At 55.7% G+C, this 24,276-nt stretch overlaps 4 protein-coding genes across 4 annotated transcripts; 2 read left to right on the top strand and 2 right to left on the bottom strand.

The window, feature by feature from the left end:
- Positions 1–9,285: 9,285 nt before the first annotated feature.
- Positions 9,286–11,361, top strand: B0T26DRAFT_656650 (uncharacterized protein; the record flags this gene model as incomplete). The annotated part of the gene is made up of 2 exons (XM_060438728.1): positions 9,286–10,123; positions 10,190–11,361. 2 exons carry the CDS (start codon positions 9,286–9,288, stop codon positions 11,359–11,361), a joined length of 2,010 nt encoding a protein of 669 aa, XP_060291743.1.
- Positions 11,362–13,444: 2,083 nt separating this feature from the next.
- Positions 13,445–14,006, bottom strand: B0T26DRAFT_756128 (uncharacterized protein; the record flags this gene model as incomplete). Its single annotated transcript, XM_060446049.1, has 2 exons — positions 13,445–13,506; positions 13,613–14,006. 2 exons carry the CDS (start codon positions 14,004–14,006, stop codon positions 13,445–13,447), a joined length of 456 nt encoding a protein of 151 aa, XP_060291744.1.
- Positions 14,007–14,852: 846 nt separating this feature from the next.
- B0T26DRAFT_789933 (uncharacterized protein) lies at positions 14,853–23,364 on the bottom strand (the record flags this gene model as incomplete). The annotated part of the gene is made up of 8 exons (XM_060446839.1): positions 14,853–15,144; positions 15,214–18,440; positions 18,516–19,093; positions 19,196–19,355; positions 19,432–20,970; positions 21,046–21,160; positions 21,246–23,128; positions 23,311–23,364. 8 exons carry the CDS (start codon positions 23,362–23,364, stop codon positions 14,853–14,855), a joined length of 7,848 nt encoding a protein of 2,615 aa, XP_060291745.1.
- On the top strand, positions 23,226–24,093 carry B0T26DRAFT_727530 (uncharacterized protein). The gene has a single exon (XM_060442860.1). The coding sequence runs from the start codon at positions 23,416–23,418 to the stop codon at positions 23,833–23,835; it is 420 nt and encodes a 139-aa protein (XP_060291746.1). The 5' UTR covers positions 23,226–23,415; the 3' UTR covers positions 23,836–24,093.
- Positions 24,094–24,276: the final 183 nt, after the last annotated feature.

Below are 24,276 nucleotides of genomic sequence, written 5' to 3' on the forward strand. Positions count from 1 at the left end.
GCTTTGCGGGACTCGTTTCCCTTTTTTTGCACGTGTGATTATCACTCGAGTCAGCCATGGTCTATCTATATTTATCATATTACTGGAGATGTCGATGTTATCTCTTGTCTATTTGAGTATGATATGGCAACACAACAAACGAGCAAAGTATCATCCCGTCCCCTTTTCTTTTTGATCCAAAGACGAAACGAGCTTCTAATGATGCTAATCTTCGTTATTGGATTTTACAGATGAGACGTCTGATGATGATGATGATGATGATGATGATGATGGTGGTGGTGGTGGTGGTGGTGGTGATGATGATGTGTGTATCGATCACATCACAACTATAAGATCCCTAGGTACATTTCCTCCCCCATTTTATGATGGTGGTGGATGGACCCACGATGTCTCCGTGATGGACGACGTGTCCGGTTTCATTCACCTCCCCTTCTTACTTGCTAGTCGAGAGGGGTGAGAAGAGGAGGGGTTACTGGCCTGTTGATCATGGGACTGGCTAGCTGGCTGGCCGGGGCCGGGCCGGGCCGGGGTAGACCTCAGGGATGGTATGATGAATGGATGGATGGGCGGATAGATGGGCGGGCAATCATCCCCTCCCCCTTCCCAACCCCCTCTACTAAGGGTCTATGGTTACCATCGAAACTCTAGAGATTGTTTCTATTTTATGGTTCTGTGTTTGTTTGGTACGTAATGAATGTCTGACTTTGTGTTATCGTTATTATCTAATTAGTTACCCCAAAACGAATATGTATTGATATCGAGGCTTCTCCTTCAGGGGCGACGGAATGAAAACAACTGGGTTGCTTATCGGGGTTTTCGACATGTCAGCCCCCGGGCAATGCGAAGAAGGGGAATTGGATGGTCAATGGAAGAGTAAGAGTAAGGGCCCCCCAAGTCCAAGGCCGGACCGGCCGGCGGCCATGTCTCCCTCCTCCCCCGACGGGTCTGGCTTGTTTGTTACTCCGTGGTTTGCCTGCCTGCGGTAGTTGACCCGACCCCGACCTCAATCCTCGTGATCTTGATTTTTTGTCTACTGTCACCGAGGCCAACACGGAGATAGGCAATAGGCACTAGGCCATGTGCCATGTGCAACAATTAAAAACCATGGCGTTTACGTCGGCTAAGGGGTTTTAGCGCCGCCTAAGGATTTCTTAAATCTTTGTTTTTTTGGGGGGTTTGTCGTGCATGTCGTGCATAAGGTTATCATCACCTATTTTCACGGAGTAAAAGGAGTTGCTTAATCCGAAGCGCAGTGCAGCAGCAGCTGCTGCTTTATTGATCACCTCATCTTTTGCGTGGGTTGCGGTAGCCGGCCAACCCGTTTAGTCAGCCGGCCGCACATCCCGCGTCAGCGCCTCGAAGACTGGCGATAAGTCCGGCAGTTTAGGGATAGCAGCAGCCGTCCCTTATAACCAGGTACTGATGATTGGTAATGGAGCGGCTGCGGCGTGGCCGTCGCGGGTGGTCTCAATAAAGTCGCACGCGGATTTAATGCAAATACAAATACACAAAACAGAATAAAAAACACAAATAGACTGGGATGCATTGCAGCAGTGCGCGATGCGGTGCAGTGCAGTGCAGTGCAGTGCAGTGAAGCGCATTAGCCAAAATAAGGTAATGATAGTAATAGAACTGAAGGTATGGTTTACGCGCGTCCTAGAAGTTTCTCATCACACCGGGTCCGATTCCTGATTACGATCCCGATCCCGACCGCCGCGCAGACCATAGCCCGGATTCTCGGAGTTTAGGCCGCCTTCTAATACAGGCACATTCATACCTTCCGTAAGTAGGGCGTGAGGCTGGGTTGAGTAATAAGCAGCACAGCACAACAGCAGCGCCCTTTTTCATCCATTACACACTTCCACCAACCAACACTAGAAGTGTATCTATAATGCACCTATTTCGATCGAGCTGCGCTTAGGTACCTAGGGTACGTATACGGAAAGTACGGCATTGCGGTCTACTAAGCGGCTATACTCGCACTCGCACACAACATGCGCGCGCGCGCATTTTCCCTGCTTTCCCTACTTTCACACGTGGCCTGCGAGGCTGGCGCACCGCCGCCGCCAGCAAACTCCCTTTATTTTTTTTTCAGCTAACCCAACCCAATCCCAATCAGCGAAAACCAAACCCAGCGCTGCGGCGCGGTTTCGAGGCTATTATTGCTGACAGTCCACCCTTTTGTTACGTACGATATGCGGGTTCTGCTTCCAGATGGTGGGCGCGAATTATTTTTTATCCCCTGACCTGGAAGTTGCGAGCTGTGGTGAGGGGGTTTTTTTTTCTTTAACGGAGGAAGACATAGTTCCCGGGTGGGCGGTGCATACTTCGGTTTACTCAGGAATGAACATACGAAGCACGCATGCATCATCTCCCTATTTAGGGGCTCGCTACCGAGTCTAGACAACGTTGAGAATTCGATAAACGGGGTAAGACGGAAGATCCGCTTACAAGTCGATACGATGCCTAAGTTTGAGTTGAGTTGAGGCTGAATTCCCAGGTAGGTAAGGTGACTAAATCCGGTAGCCAAACCCACTTGTTAATTCTAGACCGACGGAGAACCTCGTGTCGAAGGCACTTATTTGTAACCGTTGTTTTCGTAACCAAGTTATTGAGATGATAATTCCCGTATTTGGGTTTTTATTACTACGTAACTGGTAGTTTTCTACCGAGGACATGTCACATGCGAATAAATCACACATCGGGTTCGTCTGAGCAACACAGCTTTGCAGAGGCACGTTGCGTGCCGGCGTCGAGTTTGGCAAACGTTGAGAAGAGAGGGAAAAAAAATGGGTCCCGAGGCCGTGGCCAGCCGATGGTGCATTTCATCACCTAACTCCAGCTGTGATTTTCGGCGTCTGCCGACATCGAAGGGATCCCACAATTTCCTTCCATGCATCCTTCTGCGCTCGTTCTGCCCCAGAAAAAGCTCAGAAGTGTGGGTCACTAAGCCCGGAAAGGGAAAAAGACCCCCCCCCTCGAAAGCGACCGAAAAAGCCACCAACCCTCCTTTTTCCACGTCCGACCGCCGCCAAATGTCTTGCATGAGATTCCTAATCCCGGCCCTGCGCGCGCGAACCAGGGCTCTGGTGCCGCTGCCGCTGCCTCCATCGCACGCCCGCCTGTCAACCCGCGCCCCATTCAACCCGCATTCCCGCGGAGGATTTTGGGGGGAATTTCCTAGCTGTCTTGGGTTACCGATGGTAGCACGACTTTCTAAAGGAGCGAAAAATTCTTCTCCGTACTTTCTCCTACCGACGGTAAGTTACCTACGTAGGTCCCCTAGGTAGGACGGTCTAAGTGCTACAGCATGAGGTAGCATGGCCATGGACCCCTTTTTTCGGTCGGCCTAGTCTTTGCGTTACGGGTGAACGTTTTTTCTATACAATTCGCCGCGTTGTTCGCTCCCGCAGAATTCCGTCCCGCATGGGGGAGTTGGGACAATTCAGCGTCTCATTCCGAAAAAAGTGCGAGATATCGAGGAGACACCGGGCTCACGACCGACGCCGCGGCCAAAAAGCCAAACCGCGAAAACTTTAAATACAAGACGACACCGGAATTGAGATAATTCCGCCCGTTGCTACTTCCACCTCCCCGGGTGAAGCGGGAGTGCGGTATCCCTTTCCAATGTGTCATCCGTGTGAGGTTCTAGTTCCTTGGAATTATCCATCCAACTCGGACGCGGGTCCACACCCCGCTTAGACTTTTGACATGCATGCACCGTTTATTACTACAGAGTACACGAGGCGCGCCTTCAAGAACAGCACTGGCTGAGGTACATGCACTACTTTTTACGGGATGCAGTTAGAGCGAGAGCAAAGAGTCTAGAGCCAACACGAATGACCGAGAAACGGCCAGAGACTAGCAGAAACCAACAGACGTGACTGGTGCACTCCCGAATCCGAATACCTTACCGACCTGAAATCATCCCCCGACGCCTTCTTACAGATCGCGTGGCTTTCTTTTAATTGAGGGAACCTGGTCTGGTGGACAGCGAAATAAGTGGTCGTGCGTGCTGAAAGAGCGAAAGAAGCGAGCCTCACAAAAAGATGTGTGGAAAATAAAATGAAAAAATAAGGCGCGCGCTTCCCAATCCCACACCTGGCACCCGACCGTTCCCACGCTCTGCCCAGGTGCCGGAACGCTGGGACCACGAAGAGTCCGGGGGTGCCGATCTGCACGCCCCCCTTGAGGCGGCCTCGGGCGTCCCATTTGTCAGAAAAGGGGAACAGATCTGTGGTGGGGCCGTCTTTCGACCAGCGTGTGCCCTGGGTTTCTGGCAGCTGCGTGGCACAGCTTGGCGAAGAGGATGGAGGGTGTGGTGCAGTGCGGTGGTGGCCCGTCCGCCGCACCGGGGTGTTCCGCTCTGAGAGTCGCTGCAACCTGACTGTGAACCTCTTGTTCTGGGCGGGGGGAGCTGCTACCTACACTAAAAAAGAAAAGGGGTCCCCTGTCCTCCACAGATTTCACAGATTTTGGGTAGGGCCGATCTAGACACCCTAAGATCTTACGCCAGCCAGGACCAGCCAGCCAGGGCACCAGTGAGCACAACCCACGCGAGGGACTGTGCGCCCGCCCATTCATCTAGAACTTGGAAACATTACCTGCCTATCGCCAGACAGCTGAAAACGTGTGGACCCAGACAGCTGGGCCCAGACCCGGGGCCGTTTGTGTTTCTCACTCGTGCGCAGGATACGACTTTATCCACGTGGAGAATCTAGACGTGGCGTCTGTCTGCTCTCCGCATTTTCAGCCGGGCGGTCGGGCTGATGCTCTGCTGTTAGTTTGGTGACTTTTGTTTGTCTTGTGTCGTTTTTCGAGATCTTCCTAGTAGTCTATCTAACACGCACGCAACAGACACGGAGTGAGTAGCCTATTCAGTGTGTAGCGTGCACGTATACTCACCAATGCCTCGATCGAGTCACCGAGGCGGCCCAACAACCACGTCGGGGGGTTAGGAGCACTGTGTTGGCATTAGACAGAAAGAAGAGCGACATTTTTTTTAGTCGTTATTTGTTTGGCACCCCTTGAATGGTGTCTCGAAGCTGTCTGTGTGCACCCCCATGCAAGCTCCGAAGAAACAACGAAAAGAGAGAAAAATAAAGCCGCGGCACACAAAAGCCACCGCTGGACAAGACTTCCTAGACGGGAAGGATTCCTTTCCGGCCCCCTTTCTTTTCGTCTCTTGTTTCTTCGCTTTTTTTTAGAGAGGGAAAAAAATAAGGATGGTTTGATTATATGTCTCTGCTTTTATCTCCGCGCCCTCCTGTTTTAATGCCCTTGTGATGCGTTGCGCTGCTCCTCCCTATGTGTATGTACTGTGTGTGTATGTGTCTGTGTCGCATAGTGCTGCGCGGCTGCACGATTGACGGAGGGCTCCTCTTCGCGGGCGGCTCTTCCATGTCTGTGTGATCGCTTGATTGCCCGCCGAAATCGGGTCCCCAATGTCGAGGAAATGCCATGCTCACAAACATGCACTTTTGTCGTCTTGCAACTTAGACTCATCGGCTGATCTGAGACCCGTATGGAGTACCGGATCTAAGCTTACACCCCCTCCCCATCCATCTCTCCCCTACGCCCCGAGTCCCGTGCTCTATTCTCTTTATTGTCCTCTCCGCGTGCTTTTGAAAATTTCAAATAAAGGATTTATGGGAGAAGAAGGGTCGGAGTTACGCATCACAAGGTACGCTAATTAGGTATCGAGGCGTAAACGTTTCCCGCTTGCTAGTCAACGTCACATTAATAAGAGGAAGTATTGCTCCCGACACAAGTTGTGAAGTGTTTGCGAATTCCTCAATACTGGCCCCATTCCGGGAATACCCGAGGCGATTTCGCTCACGTCTACTGAATATCGTACAACGTGCACTACCGGTTGCAGCTGCCGGAACGCCATTGCATTACTTGTGTGCAACACTTGCGCGGGCGTTGCACTTGCACTTATTCCCGGATATACTTTGACAGATCCGCGCTGGCTCTATCTATCCGCCCTGTACCCAGCCAGGCACGGGGTATCCGGCGCATGTACGAAAGTACTATATCAGTCTATTGTATTACTCCATGTTCTAGATCGTGGAACCGTAGCAAGGTAACCTGGAGCCGGCAGGCAGAGAGGGGGAACGCCGTTCCGCGGTGTCCGCACGGTCAACGTAGGAACCCGCAATCCCAGGTGTTTAGCCCCATCCCCAAAGGTCCCCCCACCGCGCTACTATGTACGGCGCGCCAACGGTTAATTTACACTTTACCTCCACTGAACGGAGTCTAGCGTCGCTGTCGGCCTTCTCGGGGCGTTCGGCCCTCCGTAAGGAAACCTGCTACACAACAATCACTAATGATTAGAGGTCAAGAATGAAACCCGTAGGTAAGGTAGGCAGAAACCTAGCAAGACGCGCAAGAGACATCTGTCAGCTCAGTGCAGCTGCTACCCTGTCGGGCCAGGGGACTGGCACAGGGTAGGGCTGCTTTCTCCATCGAGATCCTCCGATATCTACGCACTTATCTCCGACTCGAGCTCCAGCTCCATCCCTGCCCGAGTATGCGCTGTAGGGCGAAGAGAACAAGCCGAGATCCCGCAAAGCCGGTAGAAACTGGGAGACGAAAGCGATCTGACAAGGGGAAAAGGGTCAGAGTTCCCGTGTCTGACTCATTACTACATTTGGCTTTGCTTTTACACGTGTACTCTGTATGTATATTTGTGAACTTTTGGGGTGTTGGGCAATTCTTGGCTCATCACCTGCCCACGGATCATGTGATGTGCCAGTCACGAGGGCTCGCTTCTGACACAGTCTGGCCGCTATCTCCTTGCGGGAAAGGGGAGAGAGAGAGGGGATGGCCCTGGGAACACCTGTCAAGGAAACCAAAAGGAAGGAGAGAAGATAGCGAAACCCAAACTTAAAATGGGCCTCCAATTGCCTTTTTACGCACAGATGTGCAAAAGGTTTGGCAGGATCAACACTAAAATCCAAGAGAGTTGCGAGGTCTTATTGGGGCCACGTCCGCTGGTCCACGTATCAGATGAGGAGGACGGGGGGTGCCTAGGGAAAAGGTGGGAGTCAGCCACAAGGTGGGACGACGCCACAATGCGTGGCCCGTCTCCAGGTTCCAGGTTCTCCGCGGTCCCGCACCTGAGAAGCAGAGCTGTGCGGCCGTTGATTGGCTATGTGTTCCCCAGCTGGCTTTGTTATGCGGGCTTCTGGTCGGTGGTTCAGCCAGCGACTGCCGACTGTGCATCCGTGCGTGTCCCAGCCAGCAGGAAAAGGCATGGAGGGACACACGGGAGAAGGGGGAACAGCCACCGCCATGCGACTTGATTTGGGTAACCACTTTCACAAATCTTGCCCGCCTTCGGCCATGATCTCCGGTGATGTGGCTAGTGACGCGCACCTGTCAAACTAGCGGCCTCTTGTTTTTTCCTTTTAGGTGCGAGGTCTGCTGAGGCCAACATGGCTGGCCGTTGTTACCGGGAGGGCTTTAGACTGCTTTAATCTATGGTAAGTCGACACTGCCTCGTAGATCAAGCAGTGAACTGTATGTACTATGGAATGAACGGTGTGGAGTCATGTCCCGTAGACAGAAACTCTGTTGTTTTAAGGTAGGGTGTAGCTTATGCCGTCGGAAAGCGTAAAATAAAGAGATTTTTGTTCCTGCCGGGATGGGAGCAACGGCATCCGACTGCCGATTTAGTGCACAGAGTGCACAGAGTGCCAGGGGAACAGGGAAACGATCAGTCAGACTCAGATCTCTGGGAATGCAGTTGCAATTGCGAGGTGGCTGAGCTTGCAGCCCTGAGATTGTAACCGGCCCGCACGCTGCACGAAGAAAATTTCGCCTCTTTGGGGCTGGTGAGTGTGGAGGGGGCACACCTACAGAATATTCTATCAGGTTCCTGTCTGTTCCGCAAGCTCGTCATAGTATTTTGTCTAGCTTCTGGTTGGCCCGTGCTCTCGTCTGGTATCCATCGCTTCGTAGCCCGTATCCGTCCAAATACCAAGTGCGTGCTGTACCGCAGTACCTACACACACTACAGCAGAAGCAGCAAACCCATCGCCGTCCAAACCCGTCACGGCCCACCAGAGGCTCAGCTATACTGGTATACTCTCGCACGGCGCATATGGAAGCATTCGTATGCATTTTGCATCGCCATAGGCACGGGACCCGGGATGGATCGCTTGGCGCCAGCTCGTACCGACTCGAATGCCGCCGCCCCGACCACCACGGGGAAGACAGACAGACATACCTGACCTGTCTGTCATGGCAGCTCACATACACGTAGTGCACAGGCGCGCACATCGAGTCGTTCACGGCAATATGGATACAGATACAGCTATGCAGGCCTGCAGATTTAGGACGATTGGGGCGGAAGTCGTCCTATACGTTCGGATACGGTCCGTCGATGGAATGCCATCCTTTTCTCCCGTTGTTCGTCGAACAGCGGCAGCGACGACTGGGCACCATCCATTTCTCCCCGACTTGACTACCTTGGCATACGTTGATCCATCCGACCCGACGGATGTTTCTAATTCCCGATAGTGGCTTTGATCTTTGAAACCCGAAAGACGAAGAGACGACGACAAATACCTGCCTAGGTCAGGTAGTCTTGGACAGTGGTGAGTCAGCGCTTGGCTCTTTCCCTCGACCCGGCAGACGGACGACGTTATTAATACGACGCGCGAAGAGACTAGGGTTGAGTCGGTCGACAGACGGGCTTGCGAACTACACAAAATGATTGCAAAGTGATGCATTGCTTCCTACCTAACCATCTCACTTACCTGCCTTCCGACAGCCAATCCGCAAATCCCAAGTCCCAGACACCCTCGACCTCCCCCAAGGCCTCGCCTAAAACTGGAGCGACGTAGGGAGGGACAGTACCTCGGTACATCCAAAGCCCAATCGAATCAGGATCTGTCCCACACTGCAAGTTGCACCCACCTTGCCGAGAGCCTGCAGTTGCCTTGACCCTGCACAACCCTTGTCGGTGGTCGCTGTTACTTTTTTTTCCTTCTCGGCGATTCCAGTCACCCCCCCGTTCTAGCTAGTGGGGCCCTCCCACTCCCAAAGGTTGCGTCATTGCTCAAACGATCCTCACCCCACCTCCTCATTGGTACCACTGTCGACTGCGTACACTCCGCCTGGAACGACGTACCTACCACTATTAGTCAAACACCCCCCCCCCCCTTCCTAGTCTTCCGATCTTAAATATCAACCTGGGTCCCTCCACCATAACCTTCCTCGATATTTCGCCACCAGCTATCTTTGACCATTTCGTCTACGAAACCCTCAGCCGCGATCATGTTAGCAAACCAAACACGACCAAGAACGGCATTCCAACCTCAACCTCACCACCACCAGCCCGCCTACTACGAGGTTGCTCGCCAGACGACGACAACGCCTTTTCACGCCGACGCCGCCGACCTGGATTTCGATTTTGACGGAGCAGAGCACAACTACAACAGCCAGTCTTCGTCTCCTATATCTACGCAGTCGATTCTGTCGCAGTATTCGGCCGTGAATACGTCGCCTTTGTCTACCTTTGACAGCATTCCGACTATCACGGTGCCGCGAGGTGGCCACGGAGGCTCTTTGTTCAACTTTTCGCCTCAAAGCAACCAGTCTGCCCTCGGCGAGGCACTGTTCGCCAACACAGACCCAATGCAAACGGACTCCTGGATATTAAACGGCCAACTGACGCCGAGAGCAGTTGGTCGCGTTTCACACCATCGCGAGTCCTCGCTCTCTTCACTAGGCTCGACAGGTCCCGCGTCGCCCTACTCGCACAACACGTCGAACCCCCAGATCGCTGTTACCGACTCGATGGGCGACGGCTACGGTCTTGCGAATGTCGACGATCTTAGCAACTACCAGCTGGCCAAGTTTCCGTCGGTAACGCACGATACATTCTTTACGAGCTATCCCAACTACGCTTCTGCCGATACATCGGTGATTAACACTTACCCGCAACTCGCGGCCGCGACACCGAGACGCAAGAACGACCGAGGCCTGCTGCCGCCTCCGGAGCACCCGATTGGACCCAACAGGTCACGGCCCGTATCGGTGGCGAGTTCAGTCGCAAGTGACTCACCTGCCACACCAGCCGGGGATTTTGACGACGAGCGGAGGCAACGGAATGGTGAGATTTCCGATTACATTGACCGCCTTTTGGAACTTAAAAACTTACCATCTGTTGATGACGCAGTCGTCAATATAGTTCCCAAGTTTGAACGGACAATGACGGACGCCTATGCCGACGAGCTATACAGCCCAAGCTTCACTGTCACATCGGCATCATCGGTTCCGATGCCAGTCTCACCGAGTAACGAGCTATTCGTCCAGAGGATGCAGGCCGCCAATAGCCAACACCTGAGCGCAAATTCTCCAGTCTCGGCTACGGCGAGAGATCGGTCGCCATTCCGCCAAGGCTCACCCCTCGCGCTAATGCCCATGCACGACTTTTCTCAAATGCGCTTCGGGTCTGCACAGCAGATGCGTGAACATGCCAAGGCTGCCCAGGACGCGCGCGCCGTGCAGCAACAGATGAGCCACTCTGTCGAGACGAGCGCGCCTCAGACAATATCGCCAAAGGACGCGTTGCTGGACTTCCACGAGGGCGATGGCGACGCAAACTTTCCCCTCTTCCCTCCGCAAGGCTCGAACGGGTTTGATGCGAATACCATGAACAAGGCGGTATCGCGAAGCCAGCAGGCATTTGACTCTACGCCTATGGATACTACATTCAACAACTTCCTCGGAACCCAGCTTCCAACAAATCTCCAAATCCCTCAGCAGTATCCCTTCATTGCCCAGCCTCAGCAACCGAGCAGTGTACCATCCTTGAGCAACGGGTCTCTGGCACCATCCAGGATGAGTTCCGCAGATGTCGGCTCGGTGGACACCAGCCACAGCAATAGCCCACAGAGGCCGGCCAGCACCACCGCAGACGGCGGCACCTATACATGCACGTATCACGGCTGCAAACTTCGCTTCGAGACACCAGCATTGCTCCAGAAGCACAAGAGGGAGGGACATCGGCAGGCTCACGGAATCAACGGGGCTCGCAGGCCCGAGAGTGCCGGTTCGAACTCGGGCATGACATCCAGCCTCTTGAACAGCCAGGCGGGGCCGCACAAGTGTGATCGCATCAACCCAGGCACCGGAAAGCCCTGCAACACTATCTTTTCCAGGCCATACGATCTCACGCGCCACGAAGACACCATCCACAACGCACGCAAGCAAAAGGTCCGGTGCGATCTGTGCACCGACGAAAAGACATTCAGCCGTGCGGATGCACTCACGCGGCACTACCGCGTCTGCCACCCGGACATCGAGTTTCCGGGAAAGCATCGCAGACGCGGGGGACAGAGTGGATGAGGTCACCAAGCTTGACTTCTAGTTGGCGAGAAATCGCTGATGCAGGGAGTTCTGATGTCAGTCAGTTTTGGAAAAGATCGCCATTCCGATTTGGGCGAAAGTCGATCTGTACCAGCCGAACTAGCGAGCCAACAATCAGGAGCCAGCACCCTTTGGGGGTGACTGAGCTGTCAAAACCGATGCGGTGACACCACCCGGCATTAGACATGATGAGGTGGACCCACTGGGTGCAGGAACAGTCGGGTTGACAGCATCATCAGCATCATTCATCACCCAAACTGTTGAGGCAGAGTTTCGGTCGACGCAAAATCCGTCGATCGGATCGGCGGAGAGCACGGTGATCTGGCAACCTAACGGGATTACCATTTGCGCCAGTTTCAGAGCTCCCTGGCTGGGCTTTCAAGATTGTCGCACCGTTGACGGGTGTGATATCAGTTGCATCGCGATGACGTCGTCGGTGCATCCCCCCACCCTCAGCCCGCATCATCGAGTTCAATTGCCGCCAGCCATTGGTCAAAGGCGGCTGGACAAGGCCCCGCTAGAATTCAGGGTCCGTCGGGCGCCCTGCAGGGTCCTACTCCCTGGCGGCCTTTGGCATGAGTCAGGCTTCACTCTCCAGCGAGAGGCCCACAATTTTCCTTCGCTCACACCACCAAAAATAATAATTGAGGCTTCGGGACTCTGAGCCCACCAGCCCGCCTGGCGATGACGTCATTTCTAGATTTCCTTCTTCCTTTGTTTTCATGCCTGGCGTTTGGGGTCTTGCGATTGGGCTTTCGAGATAATATCCTACTCTTCGTTGTATATTGTACAAATTCTTGGAGCGTGTTTTAGGAGTTGCTGTTGCATCACGCCAGTTTGTGAGTTTGCGCGTGGCCCTCTATTGCGCGAAGCGCTTATGACTTTCCGTTACGTCGACTTTGGTTTTTCATTTTAACCACGACGCATCCTTTGGCTGGCCAACCAAGCAATCGTTTCATGTGGCTTTTTATATTGGTTACGGGCTTTACGGGGAAATGATAGAACGGATACAGCGCACCATGCATGAGTAAATGGCTGGCTCGCTTTTTCCTTACTCAAAGGAGATGCTTCGATGCAATCCCGAGTATATATGTACCACACCCTATACTGTACACATGGGCTCGTTTCTTTCTAGACAGAGGGAAAACAAAAGGATTGCAAAACTACCTAAAGTTGGGTCAGGGGGAAGGGGATTGTCCATCGGCATGGTTATTGGCGAATGGCGTGGACGCGAAGTTTTCTTCGGTGGGATCTCATTGTCGGAGGACCAGCGACGACAGGGTGTATATAGCGAGCCGTGCGACGGACGATGCGACGTTTTGGTTATGATACGATGGTATACAGAACACACCCTTGGCAGAACGACTCTGGGATGTCGTTGAGAAATACTGGGTTATCTCTCCTTATATTTTCCTAAAGAACTATGAATGTCATACTTTGATGTGGCAACCCGCTTTTCTTAAGTTTCCACTTACTGCGTTTAAATGTAGAGATATAAACAAGCCTAACTTATATCAAGAGCCTGTCCAAACGTTGACAACCCCTACTCGGGCTGCAGCTTATTATGACTTGATATGTCTTGTAAACTGTGTTCACTCCAGTGTGTGCGTGGTGATGGGGATGAGCCATGTATTTCACTTTGGTGGTAGATCTCACCCCGGAAGTCACTCTAAACACAACTCTAGTAATAGCGTTAAGCCTGGTGTAGAACTTTAAAGCCAAATCTCTCTCTCTCTCTCTCTTCGTATATATCCCATTAAGAGATGGATCTAGCTGGACTTGAGGCGTGGTTCATTCTTAACGCCGGTGCGAGGAGAGATTGGACACGGAGGTGAATTATGAGAGTTGACAGGAATTACTATTGCCAAATATCTGTTCAGTGACGAAGTTAACATTTCTGTTGCTCTCATCCGCCATCCATATGGCGAACGCCCTGTCCCGGACCGGAGAGAGTAGCCCCAGCCAAAGACCAAAACCTTCCAAAGCTTCGATCCCCAGTTCGGTGACGAGTTTCCGACCCTTTCAGATCCAAGTATGTGTACCTACACACAGGCAGATGTGCTCAAACTGAAACTTGGTCTTGGGGTAAGCGAAGCCGGTCGCAGATGAAATCGCGAATGAACTCTTCAGGGGTTGGCCAAGCAAGGAAGGGGAGGGGTGTTAGCAGCGGCACGACATTTCCATCTCCATCTCCGTCTCCATATCCATCCACAACAAAAAGAAAACTCACCAGCGCCAGGGCCATCACCATGACTAGCCACGAGGGCAAACGGCACATCCTCGAGCTCTTCTACCGCCCTCAGCGCGCGCAGTTCGTCCTCGACAACCTCGAGGTGGTCCAGCGGCCGCCGCGCATCGATGACGAAGTAGACGAGCTCGGTAGCGCCGAAGAGGTGCTGATACCTGCAGAAGCGAAGACAATGCCCCCGAAACCACGGCCAGCACCAGCACCGACCCTGGTACTGCTGAGCAGCAGCGCCGCCGCAGCTGAGGTCGATGGCAGAAAACTCGATGTCCTTCCCTCGCATGCGCTCCACGGCTGCGGCTAGTCCGAGAGGGCTGGCGGTGATTACGCCCAGCTGGCGGTAGCTGCGTGGGCCGGCGCTGGCGGAGCGCATCGCCATGGCTGGTTTCGCGGCGTTGTCGAGGCCGGCGAAGAGGATTCTTACTCTTGGTCTTGCTCGCGTCGGCGGGGGCAGGTCGACGTAGAGGTAGGACAGGCAGACGAGGAACAGCACGCAGCAGAATGCCCAGGCGAGTATCGCTATGTTGTTTGTGACGAGGCTGGATGGATGGATGGATCGGGCCGGAGAGGACGGAGGTGTGTTACGTGCGTTGCAAGATGTAAGATGCAGAGTAGAGCAAAGCAGAGCAGAAACACCCCGTCAACTGCAGCATTTCTTATCCTACTTATACGTATGGAACCAAGTTCGGCAAGGTTTTCAGCATCTCGTCCAGAGCCGCCTGTGTTTGGGTAGATAGATAAATTTATTTTAATTTAGGAATAAACGAGAGGGTAATCTTTGAGCTACCTGGAGTGGTATAAGTATATTTTTGCTTTTCTTTCTTTTCTCTTCTTCTCTCGATACGCGCATTTTCTTTGGCCCCAGTTCGATGTATTTCTCGCCACCACTTTGTGATCCGAAACTGCGTGTATCTACATCTCTGCTTTTGCGGTTTGCACAACTTTTGTGAGTTTTTTTCTCCTTCTTTTTCTTTTGCTATAATGGAAGGAAAGGGGGTATGTATGAGCGCGTCCAAGTGAATCGGCCTGCACAAGAGGCGTTTGCTGTCTTGTTACGCATTTGCGGCTGTAACTCTGCGATGCGGTGCAACCTTGTTTGGCCAGCCAACCAACGTCTTGTCTGACCGTTTAAAAACAGACCAGAGGGTAAAGAATAGAACCCCAAAATAAAACGACGGCTTAGACAATGATGAGCTGCAAAGATAGTGTTAGCCAAGTCAGATCATCAAATTGCATGCCAGACAGACGAGAAAGGAAAACGAACCTCAATCAACTTCTCCGTCAGGCCAAAACACTGCTTATCCTGCTCCTGTGAGAGGTTGAACGAGCACGACCGCCAGAGACCGCGGAAGCCCATTTCGTCGAGGACCCTGTCGAGCACGGCCGTCGACTCGAACGCCGTCGAGAACTTGGGGTTTGACGTCAGCGTCTGCAGCAGCGCGTGCGCCGACTCCAGCGTCGGCGGGTTCTGGCAGTGCAGCAAAATGTCATCGAGGATCGAGATGATGGGGTTGGCCCTATGCACACACAAGACGTTAGCACCTGCCGTAAGAATCTCCCCCCCCCCCCCAGAAAACCAGACTCACAGATGCATAATCACCGACGGCCTGCCCTGCACAATGTCGTTGAGCCACTGCAGCGTGCGGTTCTGCAACGCGTCCTCGAGGTACTGGAAGTCGACCAGCTCGATGGCCGTGTTGAGTAGCAGGTCCTTGTCGCGCAGCAGCCGCAGGTCCTGCGTGGCCCGCCGGATGCCGTTGATGTCGGACAGCCCGCTGGGGTTGATGCCCGCCGACCACAGGTTCTCGCGGAGCTCGTCGAGGCTGACGGTGCGCGCCAGGATCAGCGCCATGTACGGCGACGACGACAGGTTGCGGACCGTCTTGCCGTCGGTTTCCGTCGACGTTGTTGCGTTTCCGTTGGACGACGACGACGATGGCGAGGCCGCCACCGCTGTGGGTCCAGCCGTCGCCGTCGTCGGCGCAGTCGTCATCTCCAAAAAGGTGGACAGAACGCGCAGCGCCGTCACCTTGGTCACCGTGTCGCTGAGGCCGCGCACCAGGCAAGCGCACGCGGCAAAGTGGAAGTTCTCGCTGTTGAAGTGCACGCCATACGCTTCGTCCAAGGGCAGAGCCGCTTCCTCCAGCTGGCCACGGCCCTGCAGCAGGTAGGGCACCATCTTGTCGCCCCTCATCTCGCTCGACGTGCTGATGTTGGTGAGCACCGACTCGAGGAACAGCGCGGTGCAGTTGAACAGGCTGGGCGGCACCAGCCGCAGGAGCGACATGGCCAGCCAGAACAGCTGCAGCCCGTAGCGCGACGCCGACGGGAGCTTGGCCATCATCTTGGACAGCGACGTGACGATGGCAACGAGCATGTCGCTGTTGCTATCCTCGCCGAAGCGGCCCACGCTATTGCGCAGCGCCACCAAGACCTGGTACAGCAGGTCGTCGTCGACCTCCTCGCGGGCAAGACAGCCCATGACGGTGAAGGCCCGCGGCTGGATGGCCGGGTTGTTCTGGAAGGCCGTGCTGGCCACTAGGCTCATCCACCGCGAGCGCCACGCGTTGGCCATGTCGACAGAGGGCGCAGCGACAGAGCACGTCTCGAACAGGAGCGCCGCCAGGTTCTCGGTAGCAGCCAGCGTCGGGCCGAGGTCCTGGTTCGTCGAGATGGACGCGCCGTCGCGCATCATGATGGCGGGGCTCGAGAACATGTCGCTCCTGGGATCTGAGAGCGTCTCCAGCGTAGTCCGCATCTGCTTGTGCCGGGCCTCGTCCAGGTTGAACGAGGTGCAGGCCGAGTGTATCGAGTTGATCAGCAGCCGGTGTACTACGACGCGCACGTCCGGGGTGCCCGTGTTGGCGAGCATTGTGACTGTGTGGAAGATCTCGGGCAGGTAGAGCTGGGACTGTACGCCGCTGTCGAACGATAGGGCGAGGCAGAACTGTAGCAGCACGCACAGCTCGTTCCACACCGGGTTCTCGGGCAGATACTTTGTCGGCCGGAGCGACGACCGGTTCAAGGCCTTCCGCAGACGCGATATTATCTTGCCTCGTAGCGTTATCGTGCCAATGGCGCTCGCTATCGAAGTCAACGTCTCGGTCTGGTCGTCGCCGAAGCCGATATTAAGCGCCGTCTTGACGATCTCCTCGAGGAAGATGTCGAGGAGCACCTCGTCTTGGTGTATGACGGGCCACACCGACTGCTCCAGCGTGAAGTTCAGCGTCGGGTCCGACAGGGTGATATCGATGAGTTTCCTAAACAGGGCCGCGACCTTCTCCCTCGCCTTGTCGCTCTCCGGCTCGCCCGCTAGGAGGGAAGTGCGCAGGCCAGGAATCCAGGGCGCCATGTACGCGAGGCTCAACGGCTTTTGCTCGTCCGAGAAGCTATCCCAGCCGACGAAGAACTCGTTCAGAAAGTCCGACGTCAGCTGTGGCTCGGCCTGCGCAAGCTCCTTGCTGATCTTGATGATGAACTGGGACGGGTCCAGGGGAACCGAGATGTCCTTGGCGCTTAGGAGCTTTGAAGCAGCGGTGAACTTGAAGGCCTTGCACAGCGCGCCTAGCAAGTTGTACGACGACAGCCTGAGGATTGGGTCTGGGCTCGCTAAATTGGTCAGGGCTAGGTTCAGCAGAGTGCCTGGCACGTCCTGGGGCCGGACTAGTCTCTCAAACGACTTGAGCGCCCGCGTGTCCTTCCCGTACTTCGCCTTGGCCGCCCTGATGGCCTGCAAGACGTCGGCCTTCTTGGGGCTGGTGAAGTACATGACGACCCTCCCGTTGTCGGCGCGAAGGCCAAACGCCGAGTCGTCCTCGGTCTGTATCGGCGTCGGCGCCTCATCCACCTCTCCGAGCCGGAAGATGTCGTTGATGATAGAACTCAGGCGGTAGCCGGGAACCTCCTGCTTCTTGTTCGTCGTGACCTGCACAAACTGGCTGCCCACCTTGATCAGCACCTCGAGCTTCCCCTTGGTCTTGGAGAGCCGGGTGATGGGCTGAAAGACATATCTAGTGTCTGTTACAACGCTGATGGTTTCCTTGGGAAGGTGTAGCTGGCTCAGATGAAAGTGGGCCTGCAGGTCCTGGAGACTGCCGATGAGGTGGTACTCGACGTTTCGGGGGTTGAAGACGCTGTTTTCGTTCCTGGTCGAGATTTTGAGAATGCGGCGGAAGCATTTCCGGAAGGCGTTGTTCATGTTGTAGACGTAGACGCGCGAGAGCTGGCGCGAGAGCTCCGTGGGCGTGAGCTGCTCCAGCCTGTGGAACACCTCGTCCTGGGGCTCGCTCTGTCCATTGTAGCACGTGGCGTCGATGAGAAGACAGAAGGGGCGGTGCCACAGCCGACTGGCAATCTTGAGGTAGCAGTAAATCAGCGTATCGTAGTCGATCGACTCGGCATCGATGTTGCGCAGGATGATGCAGATGATCGACAGCCCGTCCTTGCTCTCGCCGCCGTCATACACGGCGCGAGCCGTGAGGAACGACTCGGGGCTGCGGAATGCGTTGCGGAGCATAAAGTCCTGGAACCTGGAGTAAGACGGCGGCGTGTTTGCCGAGATCTGCGGCCTGTTCCAAGTCACAGCCAGCGGCGGCGGTCCCAGGTTCATGATGAGGTTCCTAAGCGGCTCAAGAACCGGCGACCGGCCTCTCATCGACTCGACCGGCGACCTCACAAAGTCCCTCCGCTCCTGGGAGACGAGCCGCTGGCGGACGTGGTCCCAGTGGTCGTATAGGAACCGGTGAAGCGCGACGCACGAGCCGAAGTCGAAAGACTCCCCGCTAACCGGGCTATCCAGCTTGTCGGGTTCGACCTAACGCGTGGTGGCAGTCAGATACACAGCTCTGGGATCAGATTATCAAGCACAGTCAGTCAAGAAGCCACTTACAGATATCTCCCTCAAAAAGGTGGTGACCTTGAAAATGTTCTGAGTGAGAAAGTCGTTTAGTGGGAACATGTAGGGCTCCTTGGTACCAAACAGTACGTTGTTTGCCAGGTTCTGGATGACCTTGGCGATCAGAAGGAGGCCGCGGCGCATCTCTTTCGAAGGCGCCTTCGCAACCAGCCCCTCAACCTCGGGGGCGACGATGGCGGGGCAGAAGAAGCGGAGGAATATGAAGGCACCGACAGCCGTGTACTTGGCCTCCTGGAATCTCGGCACCACGGCCGAAGAAATTATGCTGCAAATCTTGCGGAACGACGCCGGAATGCTCGCCGAAGACGCACAGATGTCCTCTATGAAGACCTTGGCCACAATCTGCAGCTGGTGCGCATTCTTCTGCAGCTCTTCGGGCGAGTTGATTCGCGTCGGGTCGAGCTCGAGATTGAGATCCTTGGCGGCCGAGATCAGTCTCTCGACCACCTTTTGTAACGTGGCCTTGAGGTAGCCAGACCCCTTCCATTTAGCGTAGATTGAGAGCATCTTGGTAGCCACGCAGGTTCTACGGAGTAGTTCCGATTCATTCTCTGTGAAAGAAGGCCCAAGGATTAGTTGACTAGCGCCAGAATCCGGGCCTGGGCGGACAGGCATAAAGGAACGGGGGGGATGGGGGGGGGGGGATAACTCACCAGTCTCTTCAATCTCTTGCTTGACCAAGGCCTCAATAAGCACAAAACTCATCCCCCTAGCTTCGAAAATATTTAACAAGGAAATCGTTAATTCGTCAACTTCGTGGCTGGGACAGACCGCACCCATGGCGGTAGCTAATGCTGTGTCGCTTGTAAGAAGCTGCGCCGCAGAAGAGAGGGGATATTAGTAAACATCAAGCAGCTTCAAGCCCTGCAAAGAAAGGGGGGAGTCTTACATCCAGCAGCTCGTCATACTTTTCGTTGACGGCAACGTCGGAAAGATTATTAAACTCGGTGCCCTGCACCAGAATGTTATGAAGGACCCTCACAAACGCCGTCCTAATCTCGACGTTCTCGTGGTATCCGATGCTCAGCGAGTGCTTGAGACCAACGTCGATGTTGGCGCTGAGGAGATTTGAGAGGATGGTGATGGCGAGATCGGCCGTCGAAGCCGCCTCGTCTCGGCCCGACGTGCTGCCCAGGAGCTCGCTGCGGCCCAGATCAACGGGCTCGAGATTGAGCAGAGACAAGAAGCGGTTGAAATACTGGTGGAACATTTGCGATTTCAACTCGCTGGTGCCGGCATCTGTCGTCTGCCCGTCTCCCGGCTGGAGGGGCAAGCGGAAGGTGAGCTCGGCCAGAGACCTGAGGCAAGCCTTGTCCAGGTCTCGCTGGACCCTTGCCGTCTCGTCCTGGCGACCGCCGGCGAAGACGGCGCCATCGTTGCGCGGCGACCGAGGCCGCGCAATCCAGCTAAATATGTACTCCAGCAACTGGTTGCGGTTCCGCACGTCATCTCGGAGGTTCAGGTGCTCCTTTCTCTTGGTGACGGCCTCGCAGAGCTGGCAGATCTTGATCTTGACCCTGAGGCTGCTCGGGGCGTCAGGGACGCCGTCGAGAAACTTGGCAAAGTTGAGGGTCAGGGCGCCCAGATGTAGCGAAGACGCCGCGCCGAGGTCTGACGGCGTATCCAGCCTCTCCACCAGCGCCTTGAGGAGCGAGGCCGACTGCTCTGCGAAGACGATGTCGTTGTCTTGGCCCTTGACGCTCGGCTCGAGAGCGCCGGTGAACAGCACGTCAAGCTCCGACTCGAGAGCCTTGAAGAGGGGCTGGTAGAGGGAAGGGGGCACCTCAGTCGACAAGACCTCTCTCATGGTCTCGCGGATCCTGACATTGGCGCAAGCTAGGAGCTGGATGCTTAGCCTGAGGTAGCGGCTCAAGAAGGTTTCTTCGTGGTTTTCAGACGAGAGCCTGTCGATCCACCTCAGTCCGCTGACGGCGGGTTCGTCGAGAACTGAAGCCTGGTCGGCAATGCAGATGCCTCCCAGCGAGGCCAGGAAACCCGAATAGTTGCGCCACTCGGCGACGGTCCTCTCTGCTCCCACATCGACAGTTGTCGTCGACACGTCCTTGGAGAGGTGGAGCCACAGATCAAAGACAATTTCCCACGCGTCGAGAATGCCGCTGCTGGGATACTGCATGCGTCTCAAGAGCGCCCTGATCCTCTTCTGGAACGCCACGAGACCCGTGAAGCGGAAGGCGCGGGAGGATATCTCACGGAATATGTCGCCATTGCGCAAGAGCGTCAGCGAAGACTTGACCGCTTCGGATGCCGTGTCGATGATCTGGCACTCGTCGAGAAAGGCCCCCACGCAGGATGTCACTATCTGGCAGATCTCGATGTCGGCAGAACAGAGCGACACGAGCAAGAGCGTCTCCAACTTTGTGGACGCATCGTTCCGCTCACTGACATCTTCGGAAATTTCGGCGAGCTCCTGTCTGGCTATTAGCCAAACGAGTTCAGATGTGGAGTGGAAAGAAAGGAGAGAAGAAATAAAGGTCTACAGTACCGGAATCGACGTCAAGAGGAGCACCCTCGACTGAAGGTACCCTTGGATGGACTTGAGCCCATGAGCAGTGCCGGGCTGGCCAGCCCTGTCGCAGATCGATATCAGGATGAGCGAGCTATCTTAGTTAGCAAGGCCTCCTTTCCGTCGATAAAAGGGGACGAAAGACACATCAGAGAGATAGCGGACAGGACAGTACGTACGTGAGACGCCAAAAGTTCTTCTTGAACGCCTGAGAGTCGAGGCCCTTGGACGCCCTCAATGTCTTCAGCACCTGGTCATTGGCAAAGAGGCGCTTCGTGACGCCTGTGGCAAGACGCCGGACCGACTCGTCGGCGCAGATAACGCACGAGACGAGAGCCTCAATGTTCTTCTGGTAGAAGCGATTACGCTCCACCCGGTCAGTGGGCGGCCCCTCAAGCAGGGTCATGGGCGAGGCATCCAGAAAGTTCAAGATGTTGCATATCATATTGACATATGACGTGCTCTCCACCGCCTTTCGCGAACCGCTCTGGTCCTCGATGTAGCCTTCGGCTAAGAGTTCCGACATGGTCTGCAGCTGCCCCTGGATGAAGGCCGAGGCGGCCGTAAACAGCGGCTGGTACTGGTCGACATTGCCCAACCTGGCAAAGTGGGAACACGCCTGGATGACCGAGATTTTGAAGCTGTGCGGGGCGGGGGAGGCAAGACACGACTGCGCCAGGGACTTGACGGAGCTCTCAAAGCTGAGATGGGTCAGGCTGACAAAAGCGGCCGTCATGAGGTCCTGCTCAAAGAGGGCACCGTCGACGCCGGGCGAGAAGCGGCGGAACACGGCGTCGCGGACCTCGTCCTGCACGTCCATGGCGTAGCTCAGGAGGGCGGAATCGCTCTCGGCGTCGAAGTGGCGGGCGGCGCGGAGCAGCAGGACCAGGCAGTAGGCGGCATGCTCGTTGCGATTCCTCAGGGCCTTGCGCAGGCCGTCGAGGAAGCCCACCTTCTTGGTCATGCTGCTGCTCTTGGCCTCGCGCAGGTTGCTGGCCACCTCGAAGACTTCGGGCAGCAGAAACAGCAGCGTCGTCTGCAGGGGGTAGAGTAGAGTGCGCCTCCGCCCATTGTCGACGACCGTCTGCGTCATGTCGAACAGTACGTCGGGCCCGTTGTCACGGCGCTTCTGCATCGTGTGCAGCTGCACAAACTCGTCGGGGTACCGGTCGAACCAGCGCGTGATGAGCAGCGGGGTGACAAGGGCGACCGTGTTCTGGAAGGACTTGCGGAAGTGGAGGAAGCTGGAGCTGAACTCCTGGATGACCTGGGAGAGCTTCTGGCTGTCGACCCAAAAGGACGAGACGAGGCGCAGGACGATGAGTGCGCTCCTCTCCTCGTCAGCGGCAGTGGCGTTGGGCAGGGTGGCGCCGGGGACGGGCAGGGCGGTCCGCATGTTATAGATGACGTTCCGGAAGTAGTCGAAGGCCGTGGGCCAGCTCGAGGCCGTCACGTACTCGATCATGGTTCTGATATGCGACTCAATGGCGGGGGCATGGGCCTGGAGCAGACGGCCGCTCTCGAGCGGCTCGTTGGACGGCGTGGACAGAGGCGTACGCGTCGACTCCTCGAGCAGCTGGACGGCCGTGTGCTTGCCCGAGGACTGGTCGAGGATGGTCTTGGCGGGCAGCACATAAGCCTCGGGGATTGGTTCGAACAGCAGCTTCACAACCTCGAAGACTCGGCCGATCAACGTCTCGCGCAGAGGCTCGTCGGAGGCGGGGAGGACGGGGAGGGGTGCCGGCTGGGGCGTCGAGAGCGTGCCATGGCCGCCGGGCTGCTGGGCGGCGGCGGCGGCGGCAGCAGCAGCGCGCGAGGCATCCCAATGGCTGGCGCAGCAGTCGGCGATCAATTCGAGCGTGTAGAGCTCCGAGAGGAGCACATGGGGCGGGTGCGAGAGCACGGCCTTGTAGGGACGCGCGAGTTCCTCGAGTAGGGACAGCAGGGCGTCGAGGACGACGGCAATGGAGCCGGTGCTGAGCTTGATGATAGTGCCTCGCGTGATGGAGGCAATGTCGTCTTGATAGAGGTCCTGGGCCGGGTTGCCGGTTCGGTGGGGAAGCTGGCGACGGGGACAGGCACAGAGCGTCAGCAACAGGAACAGCAACAGCAACAGCAACAGCAACAGCAACAGCAACAGCAACAGCAACGGTCATGGACGGCATTCTCATCTCATTCTGGTGATAGATAAGGTGTACACGGTAGCTGCAACTGCAGCTGCAATTGCATCCGTACAGTACGTACCCTGGACGTGAGCCTCTCGACCAGGCAACCCACCAGGCCCACATCGCCCATCATTGTACGTTGGCGTTGGGGACGAGGGCAGCAGCAGCGGGCCGGTGCCTTGTCATGATGGGACGTCGGCGTCGGATGCTTGGTGTTTTGCGACGTCTCGTGGTCCTGCCTCGGCGCCGAACCGTCGCGTATCGCCTATTTTTTCTTCTTCTTTTTTTCTCCCTTTCTTTTCGTCGTCTTCTCTTTTCGTCTTGCTTTGCTGTGCCGTCGTCGCCGTCGTCGTCGGCTCGGCGCGCGTGGGCAAGCTTAGACCTTGTCAATCCAATCCTAAATTCTTCAAGCGTCTTCAGCACGGGTGGCGGTCGTTTCTCTCGTCCCTTCAAAACGTTGTTCCTCTCCCGGCCGCCAAGTGCATGCGCTGCGGGAGGGATCGTGGGGGAGGGGGGGCCGAGCAGAATGCTGCAAGTCGCAGTCGCAGTCGTCTGTGCTGTGTGGATGGCGCGTAGAGAGCCCGTCTCTCGTGTCGTGGGTTAGGTAGGCAGGTGCCTGCCAGTGGGCACACTACACACACACTCACACACTCACACTCTCACGCACAACGATGGCGTTTTAGGTTTTGGCGGTTACCTTTAGGCAGGCTAAAATAATTTGTGCTGTCGATCGACGACAACCTGGCCTTCTACGGGAACACAAGGACGGGACGGGAACACAGGCACAAGCACAGGTACTGACACGGACAGACACTGGCCAAATTAGAGCGCCATCGCTGGGGCCGAAATGCGCTGAGCGCGCGAGAGCGGGGGAAGTGCAAGTGCACGCCAAACCGGGGGCGGGGACCCTTGCTCAATTGCCTTAAAGCGGGCAGGCGGCCGGGGCAGTAGTCCCCATGCTGTGGAGGCCGAGACCGACGTCTCTAGTTCAAGTTCCTGAGACACCTCGGCCAGGGTGAAAGAAGCTACCCGATCTTATCTCCAT

Source organism: Lasiosphaeria miniovina (genome assembly GCF_030549165.1).
Source record: "Lasiosphaeria miniovina strain SMH2392-1A chromosome Unknown B0T26scaffold_7, whole genome shotgun sequence".
NCBI classification, from domain to species: domain Eukaryota; kingdom Fungi; phylum Ascomycota; class Sordariomycetes; order Sordariales; family Lasiosphaeriaceae; genus Lasiosphaeria; species Lasiosphaeria miniovina.